General features: G+C 49.0%; 1 protein-coding gene across 1 annotated transcript in view; it reads left to right on the forward strand.

The window, feature by feature from the left end:
* Positions 1 to 3,505: 3,505 nt before the first annotated feature.
* MBD3 (methyl-CpG binding domain protein 3) overlaps positions 3,506 to 13,940 on the forward strand; it is a 12,640-nt gene continuing 2,205 nt past the window's right edge. Inside the window, exons 1-6 of the mRNA XM_005427304.2 lie at positions 3,506 to 3,558; positions 5,539 to 5,698; positions 7,752 to 7,889; positions 10,635 to 10,725; positions 11,613 to 11,790; positions 12,976 to 13,173. Coding sequence (XP_005427361.2) covers positions 5,597 to 5,698; positions 7,752 to 7,889; positions 10,635 to 10,725; positions 11,613 to 11,790; positions 12,976 to 13,168 — 702 coding nt within the window. The 5' untranslated portion in view covers positions 3,506 to 3,558; positions 5,539 to 5,596 and the 3' untranslated portion in view covers positions 13,169 to 13,173. The remainder of the gene's footprint in view (positions 3,559 to 5,538; positions 5,699 to 7,751; positions 7,890 to 10,634; positions 10,726 to 11,612; positions 11,791 to 12,975; positions 13,174 to 13,940) is intronic.

Raw genomic sequence — 13,940 nt, forward strand, 5'->3', positions numbered from 1 at the left:
CTCGGGGATTGGGGGGAGGGAGCCTGGGCTGCTCGCGGTGCTGGCCCCGGGGCGGGTCGGGATGCGCCTTGCCGGGAGTGTGGCTGCGGGGGGAGCACATGGCCCGGGAGCTGGAGGGGGTCTATTTATAGCCCTGCATGGCTCATATGGCTGTAGGTGGCCATATGGATCCTCCCCGCACCCACGAGGCACCCGCGGGCTGAGGTGTGAAACTCGGGTCCAGCGGGAGCTGGGAACGCAGCAGGAGCTGTCCCTGTGTCCTCACCTGGCCCTGCCTGTCGGGAAAATCCAAACCCTCAACTTCTGCCTCTGACACAGAATCCTCACGGCATGGTTTGGGTTGGGAGGGACCTTAAAGCCCATCTCATCCCACCCCCTGCCATGGGGCAGGGACGCCTTCCGCTGGACCGGGCGGCTCCCAGCCCAGTCCAGCCTGGCCTTGAACACTTCCAGAGATGGGACAGACACAGCTTTAGCTTCAGGTTTCATTTTTAGAATGAGGTTATGGTTGTGAGAAAAGGGGAGTGAACCAGAAAGTGCCATCCTCGAGAACGTGAAGCTGATTCTGCTGCTGCAGCTCGGAGGCTGAGGGCAGGATGAGGCCACCAGCAGCAGCTGAAAGCTTCAGAGATTCTGTTTTTCCCAGAACTTGTTTGTTAAGTTGCAGTGTCGGAGATGAACTTTAAAAAAAGGGGAAAAGAGGATAAGTAGCATATTTTTATTCTCAAATTATGATGGGTTTTCCCTTTGTATCAATTTGGACAGAGATCAAAGGCAGAATAGAGCTTTGTTGCGCTAATTTTTGTTTCTGATGCATTTTGCATTACCTCAGAGTGGCAAATACAGGTGTGGCAGTTCAGTAATACCTGTGAGAGTTCTGCCTATTGTTTACCTGGGTGATTGTTCTGTCCAGCTCCCAGGCATGTACAGATGCAGGGAGGGTTTGTGGAAAACCCCCTGTGAGATGTGTGTGCGCCAGTCTCTGGCTGGAAATTCCATCTTCCTTGAGGTCTGAGTACCTGGGCGGGTTTTTACAGCCAGTCCTCGAACCTCATCCTTAGGAGGGTTTCTGGCTGAGAGGATGGGACTTGTGGGCAGGAGAAGTGCAGGGATGGAGGATTCAAGGAAGAAAATCGTGTCAGGGATTTTGTCAAAGTGGCAGGTTGTCTTTGAGAGAGTTCTGGCTCTCTTCAAGCTCAGGGTTCTCACATGGGGGAAGGAGAATTTAGTGCTGCTTTGTGGGGCTTTTTTTCTTCAGAGTGTTTTTCTCCTGATGGTTTGATGACCAAGTGTCAGAAATTTGGGATCGCTGCTCGTCTGTGCCTCAGGATGTTGACATCACTGTGCTGGGAAACTTCACACTCTTGTGTGAAACTTATTTTGTTGAGAACTCCTTACCTTTGCAGCACAAATGTAAGAAGTTGGAAGGGAATGTTTTTAGCACTTCTCCAAAGATATTTTGATCGGTACAGTCTTTTCCAAAAAAAATTGTGGAGCAAAATGCTTTCACTGAGTCTGTGCTTTGCTTTTCCTCTGATGCTCTGGTTTGCCTGCAGGGAAGCTCATCATTTCTCACATGAGAAGGAAACAGCCTCAAGTTGCACCAGGGGATATTTAGGTTGGGTATTAGGGAGATTTTTTTCATGGAAAGGGTTGTAAAGGATTAGAACAGGCTGCCCAGGGCAGTGGTGGCATCATCATCCCTGGAAATATTCAAAAAACATGTGGATGTGACACTGGGGACATGGCTTAATGGTGAACATGGTGGTGGTGCTGGGGTGACGGTTGGATCTGATGATCTTAAAGGTCTTTTCCATCCTTACAATTCCATGATGCCTGAATTGAGCCCTGCAAAATCATCTGGTTGTAATTGTGTTTGTCCCGAGCTCTTCTTTAGGGATGTGATGCTTCTGGAAATTTGGGAGATTTTGTGTGTCTCCAAGTGCTTTGTTTGGGTTTTTTGGGGGGGTTTATTTTTGCTATGGTTGGAGTCCAAGTTGCTGAACAAAGATCCCCCTGTTGCCCTATGGCATCATCCCTTGGGGCATCATCCCTTGCTGCAGCCAGGGCTTGGGACAGCTCCACAGAGACAGGTCAGGTCCCTGAGGCTGCTCCCTGGGGTGGGGCTGTGGCTCTGTAGGGCTTTGGGGTGGTCTGTGGCAGCCGGAGGTGTTGCCCACCTGGCCTGGCATGGTTTTCATGGCTGTGCCAGCCCTTCCCAGGGTGGCCCAGCTGAGTGTGGGACCCCGGGGCAGGGCTTGGTGTGGATGCTGCAGCCAGGGCTGCCGTGGGGATGCTGTGACAGAGCTGCTGGCAGTGGTGGTTGTGCAGTGTTTTGAGGTCCCCATCTCCCTGTGAGGACATCGGGAGCTCCTGCAGCTCTGCAGGAGCCGCTGCTGCCGGGATTTGCCTGGAGCAGAGCTGGGGTGAGGAGTGAGGGAGGGAGCACGATGGAAAGCAAGAAGGAGAATCATTTTGTGTTCTTCCCTTGCCCCCTCCAGCGAGGACACAAGGCTCTGAGTGTCTGCTTTCAGTGACCCGTTTTCCCTCGGCTGTTCCTGCCTCCATTCCTTCCAGAGGCAGGCGGTGGCTGGGTTTGCTCAAGGTTTTTTGTTGGGAGCGGAGGGGAGGAGACTGTGATGCGGGAGGAGGGGAGAGGGCCTGGGCAGCCGCTCTCTCCTTAAGGATATAAGGCAGGAAACAAAGGGTGAGCTGCACATGGAGAGCAGGGGCACCTGGCAGGCCTGGCCCTTCAATGGGCTGCCCCGAACGCGGCTTAATCTGCCCGGAAAAGTCTGGGAAGGAGAGCCGGGGGTGCCTGGGGTGGCTCCCGGCAGCCTGGTCTGTTTTGTTAGCGGGAGCCAGGCGGCCCAAGCGAATAAAGCCCCGGAGCTGGTGATGGACGAGCGTGGCAAATCCTTTGCAAGTTGTGAACTCCTTTGCAACTCGGCCGTGTCCTTGCCTTTCACACAGGGAACTGTGGCACAGCCTCATTCGGGAGCCCGGGATCAATCCGGGCTCTCAGCGTCGCTGCCTGGGGGGTGTTACAGAGCAGAGGTTGGGCTGTGCAGCTTTGTACCAAAATGTCTCGTTTCTGGGCCTGTTTGTGCAAAACCAGGAGTGCAGGAGGAGCAGAAGGAGGTAAATTCTGTATTTTGTGACATTTAAAGTCACTTTAACAGGGCTCAGAGTTCTGTGGTACTGGGGGAGTTTCTGTGTGTCCCGGTGTGCATCAGGGATCCCACACAAGTTTTGGGTTCCTGTGGCTCCCCCTACACCTCTGACCGTCCCAGGTGTGTGTAGGTGCCCCAGTGTCCCACATGGTCCTGCCAGAGGGTCCCCAGGAGCTCCAGGGCACCCCATCCCTTCCTTTCTCAGTTCACTGTCACCTTTTGCTCATAGCTTTGCTCCCTGCTCTGCTGTTGTCCCAGGGAGCCTGGGGATGATCCTGCCTTTTGCACGACCTAATCAGAATAAAAGTTTTTCTTCTGAACATTTCAGTGCTTTTCCTTTGGGCCAAGCTTCCCCAGGAAGAGACAGGACTCTCAGTCATTTCAGGTGGGTTTTTTGAGACTCTGAGCAGCTTTTCAGTTCTTCCTTGCAAAATGACCACAGCACATAAGAAACACACAGAGATGAAGGGCTCTGTTCACTTAAAATCCTGTCTTTGACTGTACTGACTGTTCTGGAAGTTACTCTGCACTTTAATGCATTATTTTTAAACCTGCTAAGACACTAAACCCTAAATTAGAGCAGCAGATCTTGGAAGAGGAAGCAGTGCCATGTTCTTCATGTAGCAGGAGTTTTTCTTCCTGGCTTCACTGGCAGCGACAGCTCTGCCCTAAAGCTGCTGGAGTTGGTAATTCCTCTCTCTGGATTGAGGCAAATAACTCCCTTTAGAGTTTGAAAAAGTTACCCATGAATTTGGGGCTGGACACAGCCTCTGTTCCTGGGACCTACCCTGTGTTGTGTCCTGCCCAAGTGCAGCTCCTGAGGGAGCTGATCCAGCTGAGGAATAACCAGTGGGGAGTGTTTCCTCCTCCTCCCCTGCCCTCCAAAGATGGATTATTTTCCTCAGCTGGTTCATTTGCATGAGCACTGGGCTGTGTGAGCAGTGGTGGTGGCAGGGAGGAGATCCAGGCAGGATAAGCAGCTTGGGAGCAGTTGGAGCCAGGAGCTTCCTCAGCAGATGCTGTGTGGGATCACACAACCTTTCAGTCTTAACTCCTTCGAGAGACTTTTTCTAATTTCAGTTTTAGTGTAATTTATATTAAATTGATCTCAGTTTTTGGAGACCTTTTAATTCTTCAGTACTTTCTGGGTTTGGGTTTTTTTAATCTATTTTTTTTCATGCACAGCCTGACTTAACCTAATTGCTTTGTCACTGTCCTATACCAGAAATTCTCTGCTCATGCTGGTTTTCCCCTAATAAAGCTTCAGTGCAGGAGATAATATGTGAACATTGACTTTTCCTTTTGTTTTGTTGTTGTTAAGACCTTGGAAAGGTTATCAGTGTCTCACCAGTGTGAGATAAGGTGGTAACTGGCATTTTTGCTCTTAAAATGCCTTCTAGCCCATTAACCTGAGATGGTGGGATGGATATACAGGGTGTGAGCTTCTCCTGGATGTGAGCTAGGATTGAATATGCAAGTTGCAAAGTGGAGAAAAGCAGAAGTGAGAGTAGTTGACAGAATAAAGAGGTGTTGTTCTGATGCTCAGTGAGAAGGTGAAGAATGCTTGGCGCTTATTGTCTTTACAGTCCCACACTGCAGCCATAACACACTGGCTTATTTTTGCTTTAGGAATAAAAAAATAGCTTATGTCAGATTATAAAAAAAAAAAAAAAACCACAGCAAAAATCCCCCACAAAATCCAAAAAAAACCCAAAGAAAACATCAGTAAAGGTTTGGAATAATTTGTGCCTCCTCTCCAGGTTGAGTCTTTGTGGAAACCCAGGAGTTACAGAAGAGTCTCTCTTCCCTTTTGCCATTAATGGAAAGTTTTATGAGGTTTTGATATTTATCTTTGCATCACTTTGTGATTCTTTGTTTTGCACCTTGTCAGTAGTTAACTTCTGGTTTTCTCTTTTTCTGAAGTCTTCAGAATGTTACAAAAGACATAGAATCAAACCTGAATGTGCTGTTCAAGGGGCAGGGAGAGGAGACAAGGAGCATTTTTGGTGCTGGCCAAATGCAACAGTCCTGGGAGAAGAAATGATACTTGAAAATGTGCATTTACTATGAGAGACAGCTGAATGAAAAGTGCATCTGTGCTGAGATCTCCCTAGATGGTTATTGTGTGTATTACACTACATTTGTTTATCTGATCTGAATCTTCCTCTTGACATACAAAACCATTTTAACTTAATTTGTGTGTTCCACATGAGAAGCAGTCAATATGAAAACATTTTAGAGTCGAACGTCAGCTCCATGCTGGAAAGTCCAGCATGTGTTTTTCAGCATGGCAATAAAAAGTTGCAGAGGAGGTGCAGAGGGTGGAGGTGTCCCTGGGGATGGACACCTGGTGTGTTTTTTGCAGCCCCAGTGGGAAGAAGTTCCGCAGCAAGCCGCAGCTGGCGCGGTACCTGGGCAGCTCCATGGACCTGGGCACCTTCGACTTCCGCACGGGGAAGATGCTGATGAACAAAATGAACAAGAACAGGCAGAGGATGCGCTACGACTGCTCCAACCAGGCCAAAGTAAGAGAGTGAGAGGCACTGCTGCTCCCCCTCCCTGCTGAGGAGCTGCCAGAGCAGCCTGGGAGAGAGGGAGAATGCAGCAGTTCATAGCTGGAGTGTGAATTGGAGCTGTGTCAGAACAGCTCTGCTGGTGGGGGTTGGACAAATGCTGCTCCCAGGGGGTTGGTGCTGGGGAGGAGAGTTGTGTCACTGCTCAGTCTTCTGTGGAGGAGGGCAGGGAAGAGACTGTCACCTTCCTCAGTTCCCAGCACGAGAAAGGCATTGCCCTGTGGGAATGAGTGCAGTCTGCTCTGGAGCCAGCCTGGCACAGCTGGGCCTGCTCACCTGGACAAGAGAAGGCTCCAGGCAGAGCTCCGAGCCCCTTGCAGGGCCTGAAGGGGCTCCAGGAGAGCTGCACAGGGACTGGGGACAAGGCCTGGAGGGACAGGAGCCAGGGAATGGCTCCCACTGCCAGAGGGCAGGGCTGGATGGGATCTTGGGCAGGAATTGTTCCCTGGCAGGGTGGGCAGGCCCTGGCACAGGGTGCCCAGAGCAGCTGGGGCTGCCCCTGGATCCCTGGCAGTGCCCAAGGCCAGGCTGGACAGGGCTTGGAGCACCTGGGACAGTGGGAGGTGTCCCTGCCATGGCAGGGCTGGCACTGGATGGGCTTTAGAGTCCCTTCCAATCTAAACCATTCCAGGATTCTGTGATCCCCCTCCCTGGAGTGTGAGCTCACCTCCTCCAGCACAATCTGCTCCAGAGCCCCACATTTCCTGGAGCTGTGCAGCAGCTCTGCCCTGCCCTTGCCTTTGGTTTGAGAGGAGAGGAGGGATTTGGGTCCACAGGGATGAGGAGATGCTGCAGCTCCTGCCAGTGCTGTGCTGCTGCCCCAGCTTTGGCACTGATGGAAGGGGGGGTGGCATTTGGGGCAAAAAGCCTGAGAGGGAGGAGGACTGTGAGGCCTATTTGTAGAACAAAAGAAAAGATTCTCTAGCTGCTAATTCAGATGGTTGAGGTGTCAGGATGGCAGTGACAGGCTCCCTGGCTGGATTGATTGTCCCAAGGATCTTCATCAGATGCTAAAATCTTTCCCAGAACCCAACAGCTGCTGTGAATGCACCTAAACATTGAATGTGGAAAAGGCACAATGCTCATTTTTGAAATACATCAGCCAGTCAAGGATCATCATCACGAGAGTGCTGGGAACATTTCTTACAGTCCTGGTGCTGCAGGGATATTTTGAGACCTGCCTTGAGGCAGAGAGCAGCAGCTCACACACCTCTCAGGCTAAAAATTCTGCCCAAAACTCTCAATAAATGTACAAATGTTATCACTGGCTTCTGAAAGGATTAGCACCCAGATGGTTCAGAATTATATTTGTCCTGAATACATCTTTTCTACATCTCATGAATAAATCTGTGAAGCAGACACAGTGTTTGCATCCCTGAGAACAAAGCGTGTCCTACAGCCATTCCAAGAGTTGTGTGTTGGATTTTGGGAATGAGGAACAGCCTTCCTCTGCTTCCCCTAACAGAAAATGCAGTCATGTAGTGCAAAACTGATTATGAGCTTCATTTAAAAGCTGTGCTTTGTTCAGAACCAAAGGTAAAAAAAGGGATTCAGCTTTCAGTGGTGTTGATTTGTTTATTGGTCACAACTGGATTTAGAAGGAATGGTTTGGAGTGGTTTCTGGATTCAGAAATCAGCCTCTAAATCCCTGCTTGTAATTTTTTTATTTATTACAAATATTGTGTTGTAATCTTCTCTTTTAGTGATTACACAAGGTTTGTTCTGACTCCTAAAGTCATCAAAAATGGGAGTAAAACTGATGTGTGTGAACTCACATGGGAGGAGGCTGCTATGTTAAACAGAACGAGTGGAAAACTTTGATAGGTCTAAGGCAAGATTTGAATTTAGTTATGTATTTTTAGCAGCCTAACTTGTATAACTTGAGATTAGACAAGATTTGAAGCCCAGGAACTGTTCCCTGCTGCACTTCTTTGTGGCTGTAGTAGCATTTTAGCAAACTGAAAACATTTTTGTGGGTTTTTCCTTTTCTTTTTGTGTGAAACAGGGCAAGCCTGATTTGAACACAGCCCTGCCTGTGAGACAGACAGCCTCTATCTTCAAACAGCCTGTCACCAAGATCACCAACCACCCCAGCAACAAGGTGAAGAGTGACCCCCAGAAAGCTGTGGACCAGCCCAGGCAGGTAAGGCTGAGAAACTCCTGGATTTGCTACTGGGAGGATCCCAAAATAATCTGCTTTAATTTTGTGATGCTGAACAAACACTCCCTGGCAATTCCTGATCTCTGGCATTTCAGAATTTAGAAAAATCTGATGTTTCAGAAAGCAGTGGCTTGCAGTGCTCCCAGCTCTTAAAATCAGAACAAATCCCATTCCCAATCTCTAGTTATGGGATTTACAAACTCCAGCCTTTGGTTAGATCCCAATTCTGTTGTAGCTAAACCTGAATTCCCTTCATGCTGAAATTAAGTATTATCTACAAAATTATTCAGACATTGTAACCACTTCAGAGGACACTTGGGTTTAGAATCACTGTCAAATGTTGCAGTTGTGTTAGAATTCCATGTTCCATTAAATCCACGTTCCATTAAATCCTTGTTCCTGCAGGGATCACATCCACTGGGGTGTTTGTTGTAGTGCAAGGGACTGTACATTAGTAGGAGTAAACTCTGCCAGTATAAGATCATAAATTCACTTAGAATGTTGTTGTTAACACAAAACAAAAGTGTTTTCCTTACCATAAGGTGTATTTGCAAGCAACAGAACACACCAAAATTAAAGGAAAGGGTGCTCAGGACAAGGGAGGGTAAAATGAGCTGTACCTGTTGGAACACTGCAAACCTTTTCTGAAAACTTCAAAAACCACTTTTTGAAGGCAGATTTTAAGAATTTAATAAACCCAGTTCAACTAGAACCTCCGGGTGTGAGATAGAACTTATCTGAAATGGATTTTTTTTTTTTTTTTTGGTGATTGGGGTGGGGTTTTTTTGTTTTTTTAGCAGGTTGGCAGGGTCTTACCATGGTTTTCTGAGGAAGCAGATCCTGTATGTTCACAGTGTTGTTGCTGTTCCTGCAGCTTTTATGGCTAAGGCAATAAAAAAGAACACTAAAGATAAAATGCCCTCTCCCAGTTCTGAGCTGGATTTGTGTTCCTGTTTAAGATACTTTACTGGATTGCAGAATATTTTGACTTTTTCTCAGCAGACTCCAGATGTTTCTGCAAAATTTGAAAGCAGTGCCAAGTCCCATCATGCACTGGCTCAAAAATCCCAGAATTCTTGGGGGCTGGAAGGGATCTTAAAGATGATCCCATTCCACCCTCCTGCCATGGGTAGGGACACTGTGCACTATCCCAGGTTGCTCCAAACCCCATCCAGCCTGGTTTTGGACAATTCCAGGGCTGGGGCAGCCTCAGCCTTTCTGGGTAACAAAAAAAAAAAAAACAAACAAAAAACAACCAACCAAACAAAACCCAAACAACAACAAAAACCAAAACAGAAACAAAACAAAAACCCAAACAAACAAAAAACCCCACCAAAACAAAAAAAAATCACCTATTTGAAAGGCTAAGGAATATCCAGGCTGTGTTTGGGCTGTGACTGCCTCATTCCCCTTTTTGGAAAAGTCATGTGGAGTCACTTGCACTTGGATTGTGACAGGCAGGGAGAAGGGGTGGGATATTCATGGACTGTTTGAGGTGAATTCTTCATTTCTCAAAACCTTGATAAAAATGTGGTTTTTTGCAAGACAGTTGATCCTCCAGCTGTGCATTGCTATCCTCCTGATATCTCTCCTGCACCAGGTGCAGAGTTAAAGGTGTATCAGGGTGATGTATTTGAATTTCTGCCACACCACACATTCAGCCTTTTAAGCCTGGGAAGAGCCTGTGACTCAAAATCTGGTAAAGGAGAGACATGGAGGAAAGGACCAAAGAGAAGGAAGAAAATAATACTTTACCTTGAATACAGTTCTTGCATTCCTTAACTTTCTGTGGGATATGTAGGAGAGAAACAGGGTGCAAACAAGGCTGTCTCACACTGTGGGCTTGCAGCTGAAAGTCAGCAAGCCTGGCCTTGCTGCTGCAGCTCAGAGCAGTGAAAGTTCCAGGCCCTGGAAGAAAAGAGAGTTTTCCAAGGCAGCAAACTGAGAGAGAGGAGTTGTGGGGCTGTGCTGGAGCCCTGGCTGCTGAGAATTTCAGACTTTCTGTGCTGCCAGGCACTGACCCCCAGGAGAACGCTGCATTGACCTGAGGCTGTGGAGAAGCTTCCAAAACTGAATGGTGGATCTGAGATTGTGGGTGTGGAGTTTGAATAGAAGTGTGTGATATCACAGGGTGGAAAACAGAATTCGAGGTTTTAGAATATAATAATATATATAAAGCAAGATGGATGTTTTAGGGTGGAGGCTGGTCCTTCTTCATCACCTTCTTCTCCATGGATTTGGATGATTTTGTGTAATTGGATAAAAAAGTCCACATTATGAGCCATGGGTGGTTGGTTATTGGGTAAAAAATAAAAATAATTTCGGTGTCATTTCTTAATTGGACAGTTTATCCTTAATATGCTTTGTAGAGAGAGAGATGGGGCTCCATTTTTAGTTTGTTGGAGTGAAGTGCTGTAGAACTCAGGGCTTGTGAGACTGTGACATAGATTAGAGCTAATAAACATCTGAGTCCCAACAAGAAACACCATCTCACACATTTAATCCCAGCCCTGGCAAAAAGAATTAAAGACTTGACAGAGCTGACTGGCAGTGAGGATTGTTGCTGCTGTTAGAGGTGGCAGATCCATCCCTTCTGTGGTAAATCCACATTAAATGTCCTCAGCCCTGCTGTTCCCTGTCTGCACAGGAAGCAGGGATTTTGTGGAGCTGTCAGTTCCACTCCTGGTTGTGCCAGTAAGCACCAATAACCACCTGCTTTGACTGCAGCTCTTCTGGGAGAAGAAGTTGAGTGGCCTGAATGCCTTTGACATTGCAGAGGAGCTGGTGAAGACAATGGACCTTCCCAAGGGGCTGCAAGGTAATCAGAGGGTGCCCTTCACTCAGGGCTGGCATTTGGCACCTGGCAGGAGGGAGTGAAGGTGCTGGGGATGAGCTCCCTGTTCCCAGGGCCTGGCAGGGCTGTGGCCATTGCTGCTGCAGCAGGGGCTGTGGTGCTTGCCTGGGCTCCCAGTGCCCTTTGTTCTGAGGGGACACTGAAGCAAAGCTTCGCAGCCTTTTGAGGGATTCATTTTCCAGAAACAGCAGAGCATCCCAGATTGCTGTTTGGGTTGGGAGGGACCTTAAAGCTCTTCCCATTCCCCCCCTGCCATGGCAGGGACCCCTCCCACTGTCCCAGGCTGCTCCAAGCCCTGTCCAGCCTGGCCTTGGGCACTGCCAGGGATCCAGGGGCAGCCCCAGCTGCTCTGGGCACCCTGTGCCAGGGCCTGCCCACCCTGCCAGGGAACAATTCCTGATTCCCAAGATCCCATCCAGCCCTGCCCTCTGGCAGTGGGAGCCATTCCCTGGCTCCTGTCCCTCCAGGCCTTGTCCCCAGTCCCTCTGCAGCTCTCCTGGAGCCCCTTCAGGCCCTGCAAGGGGCTCTGAGCTCTGCCTGGAGCCTTCTCTTGTCCAGGTGAGCAGGCCCAGCTCTCTGAGCCTTGTTCAAGCAGAATGGAAACCTCTTCCTTTCCCAGTTTGGTGATTTTTAGTATCTTTTTGGTTCTAACAATGAGGACCTGCTCTAAGTTTCAATACCCTCAGAGGGCTGCAAAGGTTCTGTTAGAAGCATTTAGGTCTGAGATTTATGTCGTGTGAGCTTTCCAACTGACAGCCTGTGCTTTGCCATTAAAATTTAATCCCCATTGTCCTGATTTCCTGCTCCCTGCCTGGGGCAGTGCTGCTCATGGATTTCCCTCCCCCTCGCAGGGGTTGGCCCTGGCTGCACAGATGAGACTCTGCTCTCTGCCATCGCCAGTGCCCTGCACACCAGCACCATGCCCATCACTGGGCAGCTCTCTGCAGCTGTGGAGAAGAACCCTGGGGTCTGGCTCAACACCTCCCAGCCTCTCTGCAAAGCCTTCATGGTGACAGATGAAGATATCAGGTAGGAGCTGGAAATAGCACTTGCTGTTCTGGAACAAGGTTCCTTGTGCTCAAACTGTGCTTTGCTTTTCTTTCTGAATGTCTGATGGAACACTGTGCCTTGGGAATTCATTGGAATGGCTCTCTAGCAAGAGAGTAGACAAAAGTAGTTACATTAAGCTCTGTCATGTGCTTAAAGCCCACTGGTTTTAATTTTGGCCATGCTCAGTTACTCTGCAGTTTCAGGCTCATGTTTGTTTTTCATGTCAAGTTTCCTTTTATTACGAAAGTGTCTGAGTTGGGGGAACCTTGACTGAGGCACCTCTGAGCAGAGATGGCATTGGAGAAATCCTGTACAGGGGGATTGCATTCTCTTCACCTTCCTCTGTGTCTGTAAGGGAATTAAATAAAATGTATGGATTGACCAAACCCAAGCCATGCCTGCTGACAGGGAACAAGGATGCAGCTTATTCTGCTGTAGGTTGCTGTAGTAATTAAATATTGTTAAATCAGGATTGGTCAAACTCAGCTTTCAGCTTTTGATGGAGAACTGACTATACCAAAGGCCTGCAGCATGCAATTTGCATTCATTAAGTGTTTAAAGGCAGTCCTTGCTTTGACTGCTTGATAAATCTTTTGGAATTGCAGGATGATTTTTCTGGGCTTGATTGAGACATAAATGACCAGGAAAAACAGTGTTTGTAACTTTGAAGTCCTGTGACTGAGCTGAAATAGGAGCCCCATGAGCCATTGGTTGTTGATCACTTCTTTGCTGTGCTTTGACTTCTTAGGGTTGGGACTCAAAAGGAAAATGAGCAGAGAGAAATGGCCTGAAACTTAATTTTCTCCTGTCACATTTTTGAAAGTCTGTGCAGGGTAGGCTGACTTGTTAGATATTAGTAGTAGGAGTTAAAAATCAGCATGAGGCTAAAAAAGTCAGCTGCTAGGTTAGCCAAGTTTCAGCCAGAAATCAACAGGTCCAGGACACATAATATAAATACTGGACAAATTCTTAAAATGTTTTTCATCTTCTCTTAGAGTACAATGCCAGGTGGGGTTTTTTGAGTGATTTTATTTTTTGTTATACATTCTTAAAGTTCTTAGAGGGCTTTTCCAGTCCATGCTTTGGTGTTGGAGGGATTGGAGACTCTTTTCCCTTGACAGGGGCAGCCTGGGGGCTGATGTTGGGTGTCCTTGTGTTGGGCAGGAAGCAGGAGGAGCTGGTGCAGCAGGTGAGGAAGAGGCTGGAGGAGGCCCTGATGGCTGACATGCTGGCCCACGTGGAGGAGATTGCCAGGGATGGGGAGCCTCCCTCGGAGAAAGAAGGAGCAGAGGAGGAAGGAGAAGAAGAAGAGGAGGAGGAGGAGCAGGACCATGACCAGGAGATGGAAAATGTATAGTCCAGGTGAGGTGATAGTGCTGTGTCTCACCTTAAACACTGGGGACAGGAAGGTTTTCAGGAGGAACCTTAAATATTGATGAATCTTCACTTTTTTAGCCTGGGCTTTGAAAGGTTTGGTGGCTTTGGGTCAGGAATGGGGGAGGTGGGCATGAGACCCCCCTGCAGAGCTGCCCCAGCCCTGGGCAACAGCAGCAGGAGGACGTGGAGCTGCTGCAGCCAGGCCAGAGGAGCCACGGAGATGCTGCAAGGGCTGGAGCCCCTCTGCTCTGGAGCCAGCCTGGCACAGCTGGGCCTGCTCACCTGGACAAGAGAAGGCTCCAGGGAGAGCTCAGAGCCCCTGGCAGGGCCTGCAGGGGCTCCAGGAGAGCTGCAGAGGGACTGGGGACAAGGCCTGGAGGGACAGGAGCCAGGGAATGGCTCCCACTGCCAGAGGGCAGGGCTGGATGGGATCTTGGGCAGGAATTGTTCCCTGGCAGGGTGGGCAGGCCCTGGCACAGGGTGCCCAGAGCAGCTGGGGCTGCCCCTGGATCCCTGGCAGTGCCCAAGGCCAGGCTGGACATTGGTCAGGCTGTGGAGCACCAGCAGGGACTGAGGGAGCTGGGGGGCTCAGCCTGGAGAAAAGGAGGCTCAGGGTTCAGCCCCAGTTGTCTCAGCCTGTCTCCATAGGAAAGGTTCTCCAGCCCTAAGATCACCTTAGTGGCCTCCTCTGGAGCCTCTGAGACGAGAATCAAGAATGTGGTGGGGGAAAAAGGGACTTCTTAGGATGAATA

This window comes from Geospiza fortis, unplaced genomic scaffold (assembly GCF_000277835.1).
Source record: "Geospiza fortis unplaced genomic scaffold, GeoFor_1.0 scaffold254, whole genome shotgun sequence".
Taxonomy (NCBI): Eukaryota; Metazoa; Chordata; class Aves; order Passeriformes; family Thraupidae; genus Geospiza; species Geospiza fortis.